The sequence below is a fragment of the Amaranthus tricolor genome, chromosome 2 (assembly GCF_026212465.1).
Source record: "Amaranthus tricolor cultivar Red isolate AtriRed21 chromosome 2, ASM2621246v1, whole genome shotgun sequence".
NCBI classification, from domain to species: domain Eukaryota; kingdom Viridiplantae; phylum Streptophyta; class Magnoliopsida; order Caryophyllales; family Amaranthaceae; genus Amaranthus; species Amaranthus tricolor.
This window is the reverse complement of record NC_080048.1, coordinates 38,974,312-38,994,555: the sequence shown is the minus strand read 5'-3', so window position 1 is coordinate 38,994,555 and position 20,244 is coordinate 38,974,312. Positions and strand designations below refer to the sequence as shown.

Sequence of the window (20,244 nt, the reverse complement as noted above, 5' to 3'; positions counted from 1 at the left end):
TTCAATATAAGTTATTCGGTGTGTCCTATATAATTATAAGAGAAAAAAGGAAGGGAAGAAATAGAAAGGGTTGGGATGGAAGGAAAAGGAAGGAGAGAGAAAATGAACCTTGTTTGTTTAAGGAAAAGAAAGAAATTCTTCAACATTTTAAATCTCTTTCTTCTCTTTTTCTTTATTTCTCTCTATCCAAACACAATATATATAGAAGATCCAAATAATAAACACATCAATCTATTACATAGGTTGTTATCCAATAAAATTTGGGTTCAAGGATGAACAATGAAATTAGATACGTTAGTAAAGAGTTAACAATAAACTCCAAGAGCTTATATGTGAGAGTAATTATGAGCAAACAAAGGATATATTGACTTTAACTTATTCTTATTAAGGCTAATATGTTAAACTAATACTAATAAATTTTATAAAAAATTATAAAGTTGAGCTATATAAAACTAAAAATTAAAGAAAAAACTATGCTTATGTACTATATACTAACTTTGTGGAGATATATAACAATAAAGTTTTATGATATATGTACTAGGAAGCCAATTTATTTATTTAGTTTATTAAAGTGCATTAACATAATTAAAACACAATTTGAACAATGATAAATTATTATTGATCAATACATCCACAAAATCAAGCTCATAAATAAGCAAAATAAATAAATAAGAATAAACTAGGGTTTCAAGTCCACAACTTCAAACCCTAAAGTGACTCATTAGATCATAAGATCAAGGATCAAGCAATGGTACCATCAACCAAAACAAAATCGAAAATTCATCATATCTCTAATTATTAGATCTATTCGTAAGCTCATTTTTTGTGTCTTGACTCTGATGATCTCCCCCTTAATCTCAAACCCTTATCTTGCATCATTTTCAACAAATCTATACTTCTCCGTTCTATTATACTTGCTACTGATAGTGACATTTTTCCATAAAATATGTCACAATCGGGTGCAAGTATTTTAGAATGGAATAAGTATATAGTAACTCATAGAATGATCATGAATCAAGGTAGAATATTCTTCTTCAAAAACATCTTACTTGTAAGACCACAACCAAGAGCATTACTAGGAATACCCTTAACTCTATCAATAGAAATAGCTAAAACAACACCCATACCCATATGCAAATGAGGCTCAATATGGCAATGAAAAGCCCATGCACCAGGATTATCAGCCACAAATCTTAAGGCTGTCCACCCATATGGAAAGATCACTGCTGTATTTCTCAATGGTGGATTCTTTAGATTCAATTTATCTTCATCTTCTTTACTAAACTTACCTTCTCCATAGCCCAACACCCAAAAATCATGACCATGAAGATGCCATGGATGAATTTCACTTACATTTTGTGCTAATGCATTTGCATTTTGTAAAATTATGTCTATGGTTGTGTTGTACTCAAGTTTATAAACACTATTCCCATATGTAGCATTAGGGTTTGGTGCTTGATTCATTATATCATAATTTGAAGGGAAAGTTTCGGGTGGATTTGCCTGATCGAATGCGTTTTTGAGCCCAAATCGAATCGAACCCAAGTAAGGAGTGGGGGGAAAAACAAAGGATACATTGTTTATAGCCCATTTCATGAATCCATCGATTCGATTTTGAGTATTGAGGAGAATAATACGACGATTATAAGTTTTTGGTGGAATTGGAGATCCCATTAGGGCAAATATTTTGTTAGTAAAAAATTTACTATGAGTGTAATTATTCCATGTAGGAGTAATTGGGGGTGGTATTGTTGGAAGATTTGAAGCTAACGTTGTTATGTAATGAATTAAAGTAAGAGCCGGTGGTGTTCTTGGTTGTCTTCCTCGAACTCCTATTGATATCCAATAGTTTTGATTCGGGTTTTGATTTGTGTTGATTAAAACCGAGTAGCTTTCTCCTGAATAAATGTCTAAGTCATCTACCGTGAATGGTTGTACATAGTTTCCATCGGCTTCGACTACTAACATTTTATGATTCTGCAAATAACAAACACTTATTTATAAGAGGCTAATAGTGTTTAATATCGAGATTTATTGATGAATAGTATAAATTTTTACATAATGATTTGAATTAAATATATCAAAATTTATAACTAATGAATTGATAACTCTAGACTCTAGAGATTATTGACAGGATTCAAATTTTCAATTTGTTAGTTGATCAATCTTTTACCTAATTGATCCTAAATTAATTTCTTTTTGACATCCATACTTTCAAAAGTCATTATTTGTTCTTTTAGATTCTTTGTCATAGTCTTAGAGCATTTATGAGAGGTAGGCATATAACATTCTCATGTCAAGGAAAAAAAGTTGACATATCTTGCTATTCATGAGAGGTAGCCAGGTATTAGGGTAGGCATCTAATATCTTATGTCAAAGAAAAATAGGAATATTTCTTATTGTATATTTTTTTTTTTTCAAAAAAGACAAATTTTTAAAAAACAAATCTAAAGCAAATTAAATGTAAAATTTCAAGTTTAGAAAATTCAAATAAATAGTTTGATGCGAATTTCAAAGTTAAGTGAAGGAACAACCAACGTATTTATAAGTCTGATTTTAATTAAGTTTGAAAATAGGATTATTTGTTATCTCCTATTCTCATTTAAAATTTACTAACAAGTTTCACACGACTTTCTACCAAGCATTAATAAAACGCAAAAAAAAGATGCAACAAAGCAAACTCATGAGTACAGAGCGAGTATATATAACATACCCCGATTGCAAAGTTGAGGGAAGCGAGAGCGGTAGTACTCGCAAGTCTAATTCTATAAGTCTTGTTTGGTAGTACATTAAGCAGTTGTGGAGCGCATTGCTCACTTCCTTGGAAGTTGCATTGATTTGCCGATGAGTTGCCAAAATATGGCCTTAGGGAACAATTGTACTGTCCTCTCCCATTTATCAGTAGAGTCTGTTGTTTCGCTCAAATAGGGCAAAACAAAATATAAATTAATAATTAAATATTGAATCTATGCATAGTAAAAGTCATTCTAATAAAAATCAAAATGCAAACTGTTTGAATTTAGAAAATAGATCTGAATAATCCAAACAAGAAGGAGAAGGGGTAATCCCATCCACATATAAACCCAAAGGAGGTTTCACTACTAAAAAACAATTTGTAGTAGTAGAAATTAATCTTCAAATTTATAAAGTGACAAATTTTCTTTTCTTTCTCTGATGTACAACAACTCATATGTGGGTAATAATGAACACTTTAACCCTCCCCTCACCAAATGTAAACTCCTTAACCAGTGGTAAATTAAATGTTCAGTCATAAAGGTCCAACAACAAAATCGAGCTCTGATACCATATTAGAATTTTGAAAATAGGTCTAGGCAACCTAAACAAGAAGGATTAGAGATAACCCACATATAGACCTAAAGGAGATTCACTATTAAAATCAATTGGTAGTAACAAGAGTTACTTTTCAAGTTTATAAAATGATATCACCTTTTCTTTTTCTCCGATGTAGAACAACTCACATATGATTTACAATGAACACTAAACATGCACGAATCAAATCAAAAGGAATAAAAATTTACTTGAGGTTCACCAATCCATCGAAAAGGCTTGGAATTGAGGCCAACTTCTTGGTGATGAGCACTTTCATGCCACCAATCACTTAATAACAAATTGAATTCACCATCATAATGAAAAGGTTCATTGTGTCTATCAGCTTCATCTACTATCAATGATCCATATAATCCTGATGATCTTTGCATTCCATAATGTCCATGGTAAAAGTATGTTCCAGCCTGCATCATTTTCATGCTTGATTAGCTAACTATATTTATAAACATCCGAGTGAAAATTTTTGGGTCATTTTGTCAAATCCAAACAATTGTCTACATTTTGCAATAAAAAAATGTGGTTCAAATAAATGTGACTCACAAAATGCTTTTGACAAAATAAGAAAATGTGACACTTGTGATAAACCGACTCATTGAGAAAATGAGTGTTATGCTAAATTACAAGTCTTGTACGAGATTGTTTCATTGTGAGATGAATCCATACAATCAACCCATATTTCTATCTGATTATCTGAAGATTGTAAGTAATCATTTTAAGATTGTAAGTGAAACTTTAACACTAAGAAATAATCACTCTAAAACTGTAAATAATCATTCTAAAAGTGATCATTTTATAAATTGTAAGTGATCATTTCAAAATAAGAGTGTTATACTATGTTACTTTAAAATTGTAAGTGATCATTTTAATTAAAAATAATCACTTTAAGATTGTAATAAGTAACTTTATAAAAGTTATCTCAACGTGAGATTGAGATATCTGAGAATTTGTGTATGATTGAATGGGATTATTTCGGTTTATCACTTTATAACAACAAAATACTAATAAAAGTATTAAATTTGCTAGAAATTATTTGAAACTATCAATTTAATTCTTAATTAATTTGGTCATTAGAAATAAAAGCTAATAATTTAAATAAATGAAAAAAGTGTAATATAATTACCTTGTCAACAGTGAATCTGTAAGTAAAAGTCTCACCAGGGTTAATGGGACATTGGGAAATTAAAGCAGTTCCATCTGCCCATGGTGTTCCCAACTGCAAAACAATTAACACAAAACACGAACAAAACCATTTAACTATGATGATTAACAAATTGCTTTGATTAATGTTGATACGTTATTTTGGAATTTTAACCATCAGTTTGAAACTCTAATTAAATTGGTCTTTTAACATGGAATATTATTTAAAATATATATACACCGTAATTCATTATTTCAATCAAAAGGTTAAATTGATAGTAAAATTACTAAATTATCTTTAGATTATTAGGAGTATCACTTGGCACCAATTTCATGATAATGAACTTTAATTTGCAAGGAATAACAAAATTTTTATTCCAAGAATTTATTGATTAAGATAACTATGATTTGAGTAATATGTCCCTAAAACAGATTTGAGAATTCGATATTTATTCGACTTTATAACCAAATTCGATTTGACTTGACGTAAAAATGTATTTACAATTATGTAAGAATATAAACAGATACAAGACCTAGTTTTTAACCAACCCGAAACATCTAATCTAAAATCGAGTCAATAATATGAATGAACACATCTGATTTGATCTAGTGATTTAAGTCTTTCCCTTTCACCCTTACAACAAGAGTTTGATTTTCATAAGCTCTTGAAAAGACGGTTCTCGGGCCTTTATCATCAAGGGTGGTACGCAATCTCATTTAGCAAGTTGATTTTGTTACTTTGTTTGTGTAGAAGTCATTTATTTTATTTGTATAAATGTGTTTTAATTATAAGAAAACCATGCATGTATTTTATGAAATATCTATGCAATTTATAATGTATTACAATTAAAAAACGACCTCCTAGCTATTTAGTAGTGGTTAAAAATTGCTAAAAAAAACTTTGGTTATTGCTTTATAAACTAAACTAGTTATTAATTGTTGAAAAAACCCCAAAATTCATTATGCTTTCACTAAATGCTTTTATTCTTAATAAATGGCTTTTTAGATCACATTATTATTTATGGTTTATGAATACTTACATAAAATAAAGGTTTATGATTAATTTTGAAGTAAATTAAAATTTGTATTTTAAACTTATTTATTAGCAAGTGCAACTACTTTTTAAAAAATTAACATTTACAATTAGAAAATACAAAAGGCAATGTGTACAATATATAAAAATTGAGAAGTATTCCCTCTTTCAAAATTTACCCATTATTTTTTGAAAATTTTTGAATAGAAAATTAATGGAAAAATAAGATCAGAGATGATCTATATCATTAAAATGGAAAAAGAACATAATTTTATCGATAAATTAAAAAAATAAATTAATAAAACACGAAAATAAAAAGTAATGCTGATTGAGAACTCTTATTGAGGAGTACAATACCTCCAATTGATATTTTAGTACTTTTTCAAGTGTGAAATTCTTAGTAAAAGTCTCTATTCCCTTGTAGAAAGTTGATACGAAGTTTGTTGGAACAAACTTAACGACAATCAAACGAAACCATAAACATGTTTACAACATTTACACAAGAAAAGCAAATTTACCAACTTTTAGAAAATAAATAAAGTACAAAAGTCTATGATTTAATAGAATCTAGAGCACATACTATACTAAAATACATGTTTGCAAGTTGATAGAAATGTTTCCTTTACAAAATAAATAAATAATATATTTTTCCTAGATTTGTTATATTAAAATCGATTTTTCTAACCTAATACTATAGCATAGATTTAGATAATAAATTTCGTAATTAATTTAAATTTAATAAAATATATCTTCTAAAATAATTAAATATTAAGAGTATAATATTTTAGAAAATATTTTAAATGAAATTTTAAGAAGTTACCAATTTGATTTCGGTATTTGCCTTAAAAGTCTACATACATGTATTTTTATTAAAAGATCTCATCTTTATAATATAATTTAATTTTCACCACCTAAAAAACAATTAATTCTCTCACCCTCTTGCATGTCCCTCTTGCCTGTAGGGATAACCGGTAATAATAATTAATAAGTCTATTGAAAAATAGAGGAATTAAAAAATGTTTTTGTATCATAAGGTAGCTAGATTTAATTGAATATATTCGAAAGTAATACATGCTACGTATAGAGTATATATAAATTATTTATTTTATATAATAACTTAAAAATTATTTAACAAATTATTATCTTATGTCACTACAACATAATTTGTTTCTAGTGAAATATGTTCAGTGACATTTACTTTAAATGTCACTATTTTAATTTTTTTTATAATCTATATAGTGGATTTAGTGATATTTATTAGACTCTTTAGCAGATTAATATAATCATATTAAAGCTTTTTGAGACATAAAATCTGGTGACATTTCTCATAAATACCACTATAGACTATAGTAACAATTATATATACCACTAAAAGCCAAATAAAGTGTCCTTAATCACTTTATGTTGGAACTTAAAATAAAACCAACAATTATTACACTAAAAATATAAATCAGTAACTTTTTTTAATGCCACTTAATTTAATATCGCAAAAAGTTAAATTTATTGTAATGTGTTCATATATTGGCCTTACTATTTCCATATTTGTAATTCTTCATAACGGAAAAACCAAAATCCAATCCACATTAAAAAATTGATTAAATTTTTTGCTTAAGGTAATAATTGAGCAATCCTCGTTGATGGGATTCCACATCAATTTTTGTTCACTAGCTACACACGTGCATGTACATTATACAATATTTTACAAATTCACAACCAAAAGAATCTAAAAATGTGGCAAGATCAGATCGCATAGGAGTTGATCAGAAATCTATTTTCTAATTTCAAAGTAGTCCTATTTCCCATAAACAAAACCAAAATATACAAGGGTGTTTGACAATTAGTTGTTGGTCTTTTTAGGTAGCTTGTTTAATCAACTGAAAATATTGGCTATTTTTGTTGGTTTTTAAGTTAGCTGAAAAAGCTAACTGTTTGTGGAGATGTTTGGTAAATTTGAGTATTGGATGTTGGTTGTTTATTAGAGAAAAAGTAGGCCAAGAAGCCAAGAAGCCGACCAAAAAAGCTAGCAGGAGCAACTTTTTCATTTTGGCTTAAAAATCAGTTTTTCAGTTGCTTTAAAAGCTATTTTCCAAATACTTTTTTTTGGCTGTTTGACCAACCAATAAACCAAAACCAAAAACCAATTACAAAGCTATGCTAAAAGCTAAGAACCAAACATTTCCTATATCTTTCTATACACGGCGAAAATCAAATTCGTATCATAAAATAAAAGACAAAAATTATAAATATTAATTGATTTTCAACTCATAATGACGGTAAAAAAACTAGAACAAAGAGGTAATTTTTAAGGCATCATATATGTTATTATTATCATTATGCCCCGTACATCCCATTCACATTAAGTATGATTAAAGCAAAGAAAATTGAATGTTTACAAATCATATGGTTCTCAAAACAAATTATAATATTGCAACTAGTAAGACTTTTAACTTTAAAATGTATTATGCAAAAAAAAAAAACAAAAAACAATAACATGTTTTTTTACATAAAGATACTGCTCATTGTCTAAAAGATAATTAACGTGTGATTCAACTTTAATCTACATAAATTTAATATATTTTATTGTGTTAAAAGATACTTATTTGTAAATACAAATTTGAAATTTAACATGATTCAAGACATAAGAATCAAGCTAAGTTATATGAATAAATAGTTTTATGAATTTCACTAAATCAATCAACTAAAAGTTTAAGCTAATAGTTAAAGGCTTCAAGATATCTTTATACTCAACATGCTCTATACGAAAGCCCTTTGGACTAGAAGTGTACGTGAATATAGCACATGTTCTCCTCATACATGATGCTAAATATTCCACTTAAAATAATGAGAAATTGATGAAATTTGAATCTGTAACCTCTTGTTACATTGGCTCTAATACCATATCAAGATATCAATACAATCAAACGGTTAAATTAATGATTGAGACTTTCAGACCATGTTTTATACCGAACAATGGAGTATATTAAATCTAATGATTATAAGCTGAGTTATAAAGGATTAATTCTCTCTCCGTCTATTATAAGTTAAGATAATAAAAATCGAAAATAGTCAAATAAGTAATGAATGTACTTCTGAATGTACCTGTCTAATACCATGCCAATGAATCACAACACCTTCAGTACCAAGTTTGTTAGTAAGATCAACATGAATGGTATCTCCAACTTGAGCCCGAATTGTCGGGCCAGGGAATTGACCATTGATACCCATTACTACCCGCTCTTCACAATCGGGTGCCCAAAACATGTACTCCACCTCCCATTCCAAATGCCGGACTTTCGCTGCCGCCAACCCAACCACCATTAATGATGCCATGAAGCACCAAACCATGAGCTTAAGCACATCTATGGAGTTGCCCATGGAACAAGAAAACTTGTTCATGGTGGCCAAGTTTTTAGAGGAAGAAAATAGAAGGATTAATTAGTATTGTTATTATATGGGAATCCATATTAAATAGCTTGCTTATATAGCCTTTAGGTGGGCTTATTTTTTATTTTTGAATGATTAATTTATTGTGAAAATTCATATGGTGGGTGGTATATTATTGGTGGGAATGTTGGTCTTTTGTATTTTTTTTTTAATTTTTAAGTGTCATGTGCAATATTTGGATAAGTATCCTAGAAAGTTACCAACACTAATAACTAATAAGGGTTAATAGAGATTATCATATTCGTTAAAGCTATGATCATAATTTGAAGATAGTTAAAAGATAATATAGTGTAATTTTATAAAAGAAGATAAGAAGGTTATGATTTGTAAAATCTTAAAATTGATGTGAGATAAAGTAAAAGTGGAGAAAATATATAATAATAAATTATTAGTGAAACTTATTTAAAAGTTAAATTCGGATAAGTATCTCTAGAAAGTTATCAACTCTAATAACAGTAAAGAGAAGATTATTACCATCGTATTTGATATATCTCGCTTAAATTATGATTAAAGTTTAAAGAGGGTTAAAAGATGATATATTATGTTTTTATCAAAAATGATAAGGAGGTTGTGGTCTGTAACATTCGAATTGGAAACGACTTGCCGGTGAAAATAGAGAAGAGATAATAATAGATTATTAGGGTATGGATGAGGTTTGAATAATAAATTTAATTTTTTTTTAACTTAATATGATTTCTTATATGATTTTAAAGAAGGGTGTAGATGAGATTTGAACCATAAAATTAATTTTTGATATTATGTTAGAAAATCTAACTCTCCAAAAGTAAACTGATAAGTATTCTTTAAAAATTACTAACTCTAATAAGAGTAGAAGTGTTTTTTCCCCAAAGTTAAAAAAGAAAATGTACATTTTATAGGGTTATAATTTTTTAATTAAATACTAACTAAATTGCAATTTGCAAATTTAATTTGATAGTATTGATTTTGTGCTCTATATAAATAAGTTTTGAATCTCATAATATTGAAATCTAATATCATATCAGAAAATTTATTTGAGCAAAATTTAAAATTAATAGATGAGAACTTAATATTGATTTTATATTCTATCATAAAAACTAAAGGAATATTATACATAAACGTTTTAAAAAAACATTTATATATTAATTTGTATGAGTAATGTTCAATATTTAAGTTATTGTTTATTCTATATGTTTATGTAAAAGCATTTTGCATTTATTTATTCTCTCCACCTAATAATAACTTTGTAAACACATAATCATGCATGCTTTACAGCCTATAGCTTTAATTTTTATTATTACAACTACTCCTTATAAACTTATAATTAAACCTATGCATTATGTTTAATTTGCACAAAAGAGATTCTAAAGTGTTTTCAACATAATATTGATAATTAAATTTATAACTTTTCATTTTAATATTTTTATAATAATTTGTAAAATCGATTCTAATCTTTTGAGATTTATATTTTGACCTCGATGTTTTTTTATAATCTTTTGAGTCGATCTTTTGAGATTAAAGTTTTGTAATTATTATTGTATGACCTAAATCTTTTCTCTTGCTTTACGGTTGTCGGGAGTGGGGGCCTCATTGTTTCCGTTCCTATTAGACTGTTTCTAGACATAATTAGGTTATGTTTAATTATTTTAGGATATTATGTTATTCCTGGATATTGTATATAACTCGTCAATCCTCTAAATATGTATCTCACATTAATAATTTCTATTCTTCCAGTCCACGTTAAATATTTACGTGATTTCTATTATTAATCTGCTTGTATCTTTCTTGCATTTGTTTCATTATATTATAATATATTACTTCCTCTGTTTTATATTACTTGTATCAAAAAAACTTTTACACAATTCAATGATTTGTCGGATCGTTTATATCTAGAATTATACATAATTAAAAATCATAAAAAATTGATATTATGAAAATATGCGACGAGACGAATAAAATAACATTCCACACGACTATATTTTTTCTCGTATAATAACTGAAATATGTAAATTACCATAAAATGATGAATAGTGCAAAATTTAATTTGGTGAAAATAATATTTTATAATCATCAACTATGACTTAATTCATTGATTTGAAATTTTGGTCCGGCAAAGCTAATGATCTTGTCTGATTGATGGCTTACTTTTTTCTATTGATTTTTTTGTTAATGGATATCACGTTTTCCTCCATAATTCAACGCAGGCTGGCTAATTATATACAAAAGCAAAAGTAATTGTCTTTATTTTGACTAATATATTAATAAAATTGTTGGGTAATGCATGAGAAATTAAATATTGATTCCCTCTTATTAATCTTTCAAGTATGACAAATCTAAATATTTTTTGTTACAAGTAAACATATTGAATATGATATAGGATATAGTTGTCAATCTGAAATAATTTGCTAAGATTGATACGATGTTAAGAACTTTGATGAAAGATAATAATTTCAATGAACTAATAAATGTTTGATAAAATAAAATTTGCAAAAATTGACACAATGATTTAAGGAGGCTCACCTAATGATGGCTACGTACTCCGTGGTGTGTAGTTTCTTGTTTATATTATTTCAATGGAGTAAAACACTCTTACAAATGAAGTATTACAATTGAGTAAGAGATAAAAACAATAAGCTATGTGTTTGGCTTAGAGGTTGTGTTTGATGATTATCTTGGATGAGTATGAGAGCTCTACTTATAGTACTAAGTACATTCAATTATAATTGCTCACTTAATACATGCTTAATGCTGAATAATGAATGAGTTGAAATAACTCCAAGGACTTGAAAAGACAAAGAACAGCATCTTAGGCGCATCAGAGAAACCGCTCTACTAGAACAGAGAGCTCACTCAGTCGAGCGGGCTACAGGCAGCTTCTGGATACATTCTGTTTGTTCGCTCGACCCACCCAAGAGCTCGCTTGGTCGAGCGACCTTCGGTATTCTTTTGACAGTTTTTGCTCGAGCATAGCATCTTCTAATACCCTTTTGCACTTCTTCATTAAACACCATTAAAAACAATAACTCCCATGATTACTTCAATAAATAAATCACACTTAAACACCATAAACATTAAGTTACTCACTTAATTCTCCTATTAACCAATGCCATAGGATTCCATCCCATCAAATTCACATATGAATGCACACATCAATTTGTGCACTCAAGTCACACTATTCATAACATACTAATGTACCGATTAAGGCCTAAAAAGTAAGAACGTTGAATATTGAAGTTGATTGTTGTATTAATGAACAACCAGTTTCTTGAGAGATTATTTCTTTGAAAAATGTTTTTTAGACCCAATCTATTAAATTTTAATGTTCACTTACTGTATCTTTAATGTCCGCTTATATTTTTTTAATACCTACTTACAATATACTTAATACCCACCAAAAAAATACTTAAAATGACTACTTACAATATTCTTAATTCCTACTAAGAAACTTAGCCTACTAGCCTACTTACCATATGCTTAATGCCTACTTATAATATCTTTTAATGTCTACTTATAATATACTTAATGTCCACCAAGTAAGTACTTAAATATTTAAAATATTCTAAATGTTTACTTACAATATTCTTAATGTCTATCAAAAAACATACTCTATATTTCCTTTTTAGGTGACCCCAATTAGAGATGGCCTATAAAAAAGACCATTTCTCGTAAGAATTTGTGATTAATGAATGTGACTAATTAGAATGACCAGATTTAGTAAGAGGTATATGTGAGCAAAGAGTTCAAGCAAATACATGAAGTAATTAGATCTATAGCGTTTGTATGTGTGAGTGACATGAGTACTAATGGAGAAAGAAACACAAGTAAAAGCATAGGAGAGAATAAGAGAGATACATGAATTATTTTCCATGACCCGGCTCGATCCAATCCATTACAAATTAATTCGATCTGTTCTGTTGAACACCTCTAGTCATGAAGATTAACTAAATGACTTTTGGACAAGAAGTGCACTCTTCATCATCAAAGTATAGGAACTTCTCATGACCAATTGTCCAAATAAAAGAGTCTAAAATGTTTATGTTGACTCACAAACACTTAGGACATAAAGATGAATAATTATGTATATGTTGATAGTAACTTGTATGAGAGGATTTTGCTGTGAGATTTACTCATATATGAGTTAAATATTTCAGCCGATAAAAATTATGAGGATATGAGCTTCTTATTTGAAAACCATTTTATTGAAAGACAATGTTATAATGTTTGAAGGGATAAAAAATAAAAACAATTTTTTTTGTAAGTAAAAAGAATATATAAACTCCTAAAAACCTTTTACAACCTAAACTATAAAATGAACACTTTTCAAACACGATAAGAAAGTAACACTAGACCAAAAGCAACAACAAACCAACTACAACACCAAAAAAACAAAACAATTAGAATATCAAAAAAAAACTAACTACAACACCAAAAGATACTAAGTAGTAAGCTAATTCTTACAATTATCATCAAGCCTAGTAGCAACCAAAAACAACAATATTATGAGCCACTTGACGAGTTGGAAGCCCACAAAAACGCGAAAATTGCGCTGTAGCCATATTCGATACAACATCTCAACCCAAAGCATAACATACATCAAACCTTACAGTTTATTATATTTTAATCCTTTTAAACGTCAAAATATCATCTCTCTATGTTCTCTGTTATTAATAGCGAACAAAGTAATTGTTCTTTTATTTGCTATTAATAACAGCGAACAAATTCTGACCTTTGATTCAGACACAAAAATGCTTATTTTATTAAATTTTTCGAAGCTTATTTTGGAGATTATTTTGTTTAAAAAGCTTTTGTTTTTTAGTTTATTCCGCATGTAAATAGCAAAAGTGTCGGCTTAGGGTACAGCCCAACAAGAAAGTGCGCCTTGGAAGTTAGGCACCTATTACAAGTACAAATATCAAAACCAAAACAAATATAGTTCTACTATGTGGCTTATATAAATTTCACCAATTCTTATTTTATACGGTTATACCGTAACACAATTTTAAATCGAATTAAATAGTCCAATTAAATAAATTTAAAAATTAAATACTAATTTTTCTACACAATTTTTTGTATGAGACGTTCTCTGTATATATGTTGAATAATCCAACTAATTTAATTATTAGCAAATGAGTTTCCATTAAATCAGCTCTTTTTTGAATTTGAGCTTAATATATAAACTTATTTCACTATAAGACAATCTCATACAAGATTTAATTAATTTTCTTTACGATTTACATGTTGACTATTAGTTTTTGGATTAATCACTAAGCGCCATTAGAGTTAATTTTTCATCTTATTTTATAGTATTGATGCTATTTCATACATTTAATCTAAGTTAACACAATGCAAAAACTATTAATATATTGGTTTTATAGTTTTTAATTATGTTAAATTAAAAAAAATGTTAGTGCTTGAATAAATACATTAATATATGTGTCAAACTAAATAAGACATACATACACAAAAGAAATTTTAAAATAAGAACCAAGTTCTTTCAAAATAAGTAGAGCGCTACTTTGGGCCTTTTAGCCATAGGCCATAGCCCTTCTATAATAACTTGCTACAATTTTAGTGACAATTTGTGTTCAATAAGATGTCTTACTATGAGACGAATCTATATTATTAATCTATTTTTATAATTGATTACTTTAAAAATTGTAAGTGATTATCTTAGCATAATAAATATGCATTGGGCTCCAATAGATCGATGATCTCACCATGAGACCGTCTCATTGAATTGTGACAATTAGAAAAAAAATTAAAATAAAAAATTTAGCAAATAAGTGTGGGAAAAAATTATTTCCTAAAATAAGCGTTTTCGCTTTCAAACCTTTAATCAGGAATCACCCTTTGTTATCAACAATGGACCATTTAAAATCAGTTTTATAATTGTTTGCTATCTCAACAATGGGAAAAATGCCATCTTACATGGCGGTTTTGTCCTGATTTGCTCTGTGATACGTTTTATTTTTTTCTTTCAATTCCCATAAATAGTTAGTGCAACCTGCATTAAACTAATTCAATATCATCTATTCTATAATAATCAACTACGAACCAGTTTGATTTGAAAACATTAATTATGAAAATAATGCGAAGATATATTACAATCATGGAAAGTGATACAAGAAGTTTGTTAAACTACAATCCCCGGCCCCTTTTGTTTTGCGCATCGGTGGATGATGATGAAGTACACTCGTCAAACTCCGCAATGACATTAATAACCTGCTTGTCCCGTTGACGATCAAGTGCGTCTCTGTAGTAGACGAGAGTATGTGGGAAGTGGGACCTCGAAAGATATACGCGAAGCCAGCTTCAAACAAATGAACATTGTTTAATATTTTCATGTATCATAAAATAGTGAAATTTTGTATTTGAATAGTGAATTGAGTGTTGCTACCTTACTGCTAAAGGATCCATCCCACGACGATGCTATGAACCTAACATCGGTTCAAAATCCTCCGCGTCATCTTCCTGATCATGTTGCCCAGCGGGTCGAATCGTCCTAATTGTAGGCCTCCCTATATGAATATGCTCCCACGACCATATCTGTAATAACCTGTGAATGTATCTAAAACCAGCTAATTCCACTACCTCTAATACTCTATCATCCACCTCCCAATGTAACGTACTCGCCTGGTAGTGCTGACGAGTAACCAACTGGGCAGTGGAGCCCTCCCAGGCAGCTAAGCTCTTGTGTGTCGCCTGAAACGTAAGTACTGATGGATCAACTGGACCCGGCATCGCCATTATCGCTGTTACATACATAAGTGTTATAAAAATCACATGAATATTATCAGACTCAACATGATATTACAAAATATTAAAAAAAACATCCTCATTAAACTCTTTAAGGCGATTCATGTAGAAATTATATTTTCGAATCTTTGTCTGTTCAGAAGCTTTTCCAAATAAATTTTTAACTGCTATGTTTTTAAACTTCTTATGCATATTCGATGCTAGATGACGTTTACAAAACCGATGGAATGCAAATGGCTCTTCCCAACATTTTCCAACTCTTATACAATCTAAGAACCAACTCCATGTGTCGTTGCTCTCTCCCTCCACAACGGCAAAGGCAAGTGGGAACAACTGAGAATTTGCATCTATCGCTATAGCAATCAAAAGTGTGCCTCTGTACTTTCCGTACAAATGTATACCATCTATAGAAATAAGGAGAGGATGGTCGTCACTGTAATGTTATAACAAATCCGTATTTATTTTTAACAAAATTAACGATTGACTTCACCTTGAACGCTGGATCAACTCTGATCATATCCACGATAAAATCAGCAACAAATTCAGAACTAAGGAGAGGATGGTCGTCACTGTAATGTGCCGAGCAATCTTGATTATGACCCTTATATCGCACAATCTTAAATGATCCTGTGGCGGTCATAACAGCTCGTATCCTCCATTCACAACCTATATCCTCCGCATTAGCATTGGATAACGTACTTTGAAGGCTCCGACTCAATTACACGAAAGTTTCTATTGTTAGAAATCGCCCATGCTTTAACATTCTTCTTAAGGTGGTCTAAGGAGCTAAACTCTTGCCCTATCCTAAAGTCTCCATTTTCATTCATGGAGTTGTCATCGTTCTAGGTCATCCATGCATCAATCAATCTTTGATCAACCTCATTAATTCTAAGCCAGCCTTGAGATGGAGCACCATCTCTAATTGTTGCATCTAGAGCTTCTCTTCTTTCATCATCCTCCTTTGAATCAGAATCAATATGCTCATCCTCCTGATCTAAAGAGTCAACCTCGTTCGCATTACGCCTACCTAAGTGACTCGTGGAAAAGGTGTTCATTACACCACCACCAATGCCACGTGAATGAGTTGGAGAGGTAAGCTCATCCAAGTGCTCATTAACGTAATTTGGGTTACTTAACATTTCTGTGAATGTATCAAGGCGTACACTAGGAGCTGATTCTGGAAGTTCCATGCTAGTCATGACTTCCCTCGCATTATTCAAATTTGCAACCAATTCAACATAAACCTCCATTGCCGTTCCTGGGGCTTGTGATGCCGCATAAGCAAGAGCACTTATGCTTTCATCATTCTTAATCGGGACTAAAACATTTTTCCCAGTCACCGGATATTTCATCTCCATTTTTAACATAAAAGAGTTGCGATCACAACCAATTACATCACAGATTTTGCTATGAAACACCTCAAAATTAGTATTCTGACGATGGATAAACATCACTGTATTTAATCCTCCATTATACAGTATAACTTACTTTCCCACCCCAATACACTATAACGGGATAATGATCCATATTCTGCAAACACAAACATGTTTTTCATGTGATTTCACATACACTTTATTGTTGATTATGATTAAGGGAAGTGTAAATATGAATACAAGAATTTGTGATATTAAGGTATTAGAACGCTTATTAGAACTTTCAATTCAAATATAAAGCTAAAAATACCATAAATATATACTAAAACCATTAAACTAACCCTATAAAGTAATAAACTTTCATTGAAGCATTTCATCAAACACTTTATATGCATACAAACCAAATCATAAAATTCAACTACAAATATGTAAAATGTAAGCTTAAATCATGAAATCAAGAGAATGTAACAAACAATCAATGTATTTATAACTTCAAATGACAACAATAATGAACAAAAAATTCAATTTGCAAATTGAAAAAAATTAGGGTTTATATTAATACCTTAAATGATGATGAAAGTAAACAAGTAAAGAAGGAGAAGATGAGAATGTAGTTGATAAATTTAGTTGAATGAGAGGAATTGTGAATATGAAGTAAATGAAGAGTGTAGAAATTTATTTTTTTTTAAATAAGAACCGGAAGCAAGGAGGAAAGAAGAAGAAATGAGATGAAGTGACCAAAAACAGGAAGCTGTTTTGTACAGCTACAAAACCGCCACTTCAAGTGGCGGTTTGCTCTATTATAATTTTTTTTTTTTTAAAAATTGAAATTCATGAAAACCGCCATTACATCTAGCGGTTTACTTCAGATTCCTAAACAAAACCGTCATTTCATCTAGCGGTTATATTAAAAAAAAAAAGAAAAAAAAATTTCTCACACCTATCCTACGTGGACGGTAATGTGGGAAATACTTTCCCATTTAATGCAAAATGAGAATTATTTTTTTTTGGAGCAATATTATGGGAAAAGAATCCATTTATGGAGTATAAAGTTTTTTTTTTTAAAAAAAAAATTATAATAACAAAAAGAAAAACGTGAACATTATAGCCAAGTTATGGAATTATGTAGCTTTGAATTCAGTGGTGGATTCAGGACTCAAACTCAGTGATAGTTCAATCATGACAAAAAAATTCAATTAGAAATTTTAATAAATCATAGATATATACATGTTAAAAATTAATTTTTTGAATTCAACCCTAAAAATAATATTTTATAATCTATTTCAAAGAGTTTTCATATTGGGACATTAAATTTCCAAATTACAAATTAATAAGAATAGTAAGAGACAAAAATTACATTGAAAGTGTGTAGCTCAATTGGTCATGACGACTATAGCGTGTAAGTACACTTTATAAAAAAATATATATTATAATAATTCTATATATCGAGTTTGGTTTGGTATATTTTTAATAAATACACTTTTATAAAAATATGTATTATTATATTATAAGATTACTCCTTAAAACTGGTTTTTTTTTGAAGAAAAAATTATGGTTACCGGTTTTTTATTATTTGAATAGATTTGAAATCATACTATAATTGAAAATCGTATTTTTTTTATTTTTTTAAAAATAGGTTGTTACTTTTAAGATGTAGGTTTTAATAATAATATATATTTGATTCATGTTGATGCAATTAACTAATTACAAATTATATACTTAGTGATTGTAGGTGCGAAATGTTTGTTTAACAAATATATTAATTTAGAAATAAAATTTAAATAAAAAAAACCGTAGACTATTGTAGATCTGGTATGATCTGTAGGTTCAAACATACCTGTCTAGTTTAAAAAATATCCAGACTGAGATTTTTGATTTGGTCTAATTTAATTGTCAAAAAAAGAGTAAAGGACACTTTCAATATCTCGCACAAGGCAGGGTCCGGGTGGGGGTTTTTGTTTTTCCTGAAAGATGCGGACAAATCATACTCATTCTCCCAAAGAGAGAGTAAAAAGAAATACGCGCAGTCAAAAAACCCACCAACTGATACCAGCGGTCGAACCACAGCAGAGTCCGGGTCTGATTTGATTGTCAGATCACACCTAATCATACCATGTGCATCTCTAATATAGACATGAATCACACAAGTCACGACAACATGAACCAAAAAAATGAAATAGATGAGTAGGCTTTTTTTTATCCGATTATTAGGTAATTAGGTAATTATTGCTAATAAATAGGGTAAATACTTATTATATAATTTTAAATATATAAAACATATTTGAAAATATTAAATATATTATTTGCGATATTCTAGGGTTTTACCTAATTATAACATTCCCATTAAAAAGCTAAAAATTATTTATAAAAGTATTATTTTAAAGTTTTAAAAATTATTTGGGTTATCTAATAATATTTCTCACATTAAAAGCTAGTTTTAAAAATATATCACCTTATTTATAAACCCTAAAACTACGTAAAGTTAGTATTTTTTTTTTAATCACTTCGATTCCACAACTTACCTACTTGTATTAGTAGGTTGGTGAATTCCTACGGCTGAAGGAAACGAAATTAATCTTTATATAATCTTTATAAATTCTTATTGGACTTATTTTTAGAAGGGTTTTATAAAGTTCGGGTTGAAAAATGGGTCGGGTCAAAAATAGACTATATTATAATTAAAATGAAGTGAGCTATAAGAGGCTCAATAAGGGTCGAAAAGGGGCCTTTGTAAATAATATAATTAATAGATAATTTAAATATTATAAATGACAATGCCAATAGAGATTATTAATATTTTTTTCAATTTAATTATTATAAATGATAATTTAATTGTTATAAATCAATAAATGGAAATTAAAATTATTTTTAGTAATAAAAACGAGTCGGGTTGGGTTATATCGGGCTTTCAAAGTCCGATTCTTTTAAATCCCATCTTAAACTCGCACATATCTACTTAAGCTCTTAAGCTCGCCTCGCCCTTATAACCCATTAAACACCTTTAGTCACGGCACAATTTATAAAAGTAAAGAATAAAAACCCCCAAGCATTAGATTAAGCCACATTTTTTATATGATCAAATTTTGTAGTACCATAAAATCAAAATTTAAGGCAGTACAAACCTTCTTGTGATTCTTAAGTTAAAAATATAATTTGCATACTTATTTTTAATTT

The 20,244-nt window shown here is 29.1% G+C and overlaps 1 protein-coding gene and 1 long non-coding RNA gene across 2 annotated transcripts; both read right to left on the bottom strand.

Moving 5' to 3' along the window:
• Positions 1-533: 533 nt before the first annotated feature.
• Positions 534-8,971, bottom strand: LOC130806874 (L-ascorbate oxidase-like). Its single transcript, XM_057672100.1, has 5 exons — positions 8,618-8,971; positions 4,469-4,561; positions 3,540-3,752; positions 2,714-2,908; positions 534-1,977 (listed from the first exon to the last, which is right to left on the bottom strand). The coding sequence occupies exons 1-5, from the start codon at positions 8,912-8,914 to the stop codon at positions 1,015-1,017; spliced, it is 1,761 nt and encodes a 586-aa protein (XP_057528083.1). The 5' UTR covers positions 8,915-8,971; the 3' UTR covers positions 534-1,014.
• Positions 8,972-15,088: 6,117 nt separating this feature from the next.
• Positions 15,089-17,753, bottom strand: LOC130806878 (uncharacterized). Its single transcript, XR_009040383.1, has 3 exons — positions 17,633-17,753; positions 15,339-15,693; positions 15,089-15,251 (listed from the first exon to the last, which is right to left on the bottom strand). It is a non-coding gene; the product is annotated as an uncharacterized LOC130806878 (long non-coding RNA).
• Between the last annotated feature and the right edge of the window lie 2,491 nt (positions 17,754-20,244).

What these genes read in the sequence shown, in the direction of transcription:
- LOC130806874 (XM_057672100.1), bottom strand. Translation starts at nt 8,914, where the DNA reads ATGAACAAGTTTTCTTGTTCCATGGGCAACTCCATAGATGTGCTTAAG. An exon ending in ATTGGCATGGTATTAGACAG is followed by an intron (nt 4,562 to 8,617) that starts GTACATTCAGAA and finishes ATTGTTTTGCAG; the next exon opens with TTGGGAACACCATGGGCAGA. An exon ending in GATGGATTGGTGAACCTCAA is followed by an intron (nt 2,909 to 3,539) that starts GTAAATTTTTAT and finishes GCGAAACAACAG; the next exon opens with ACTCTACTGATAAATGGGAG.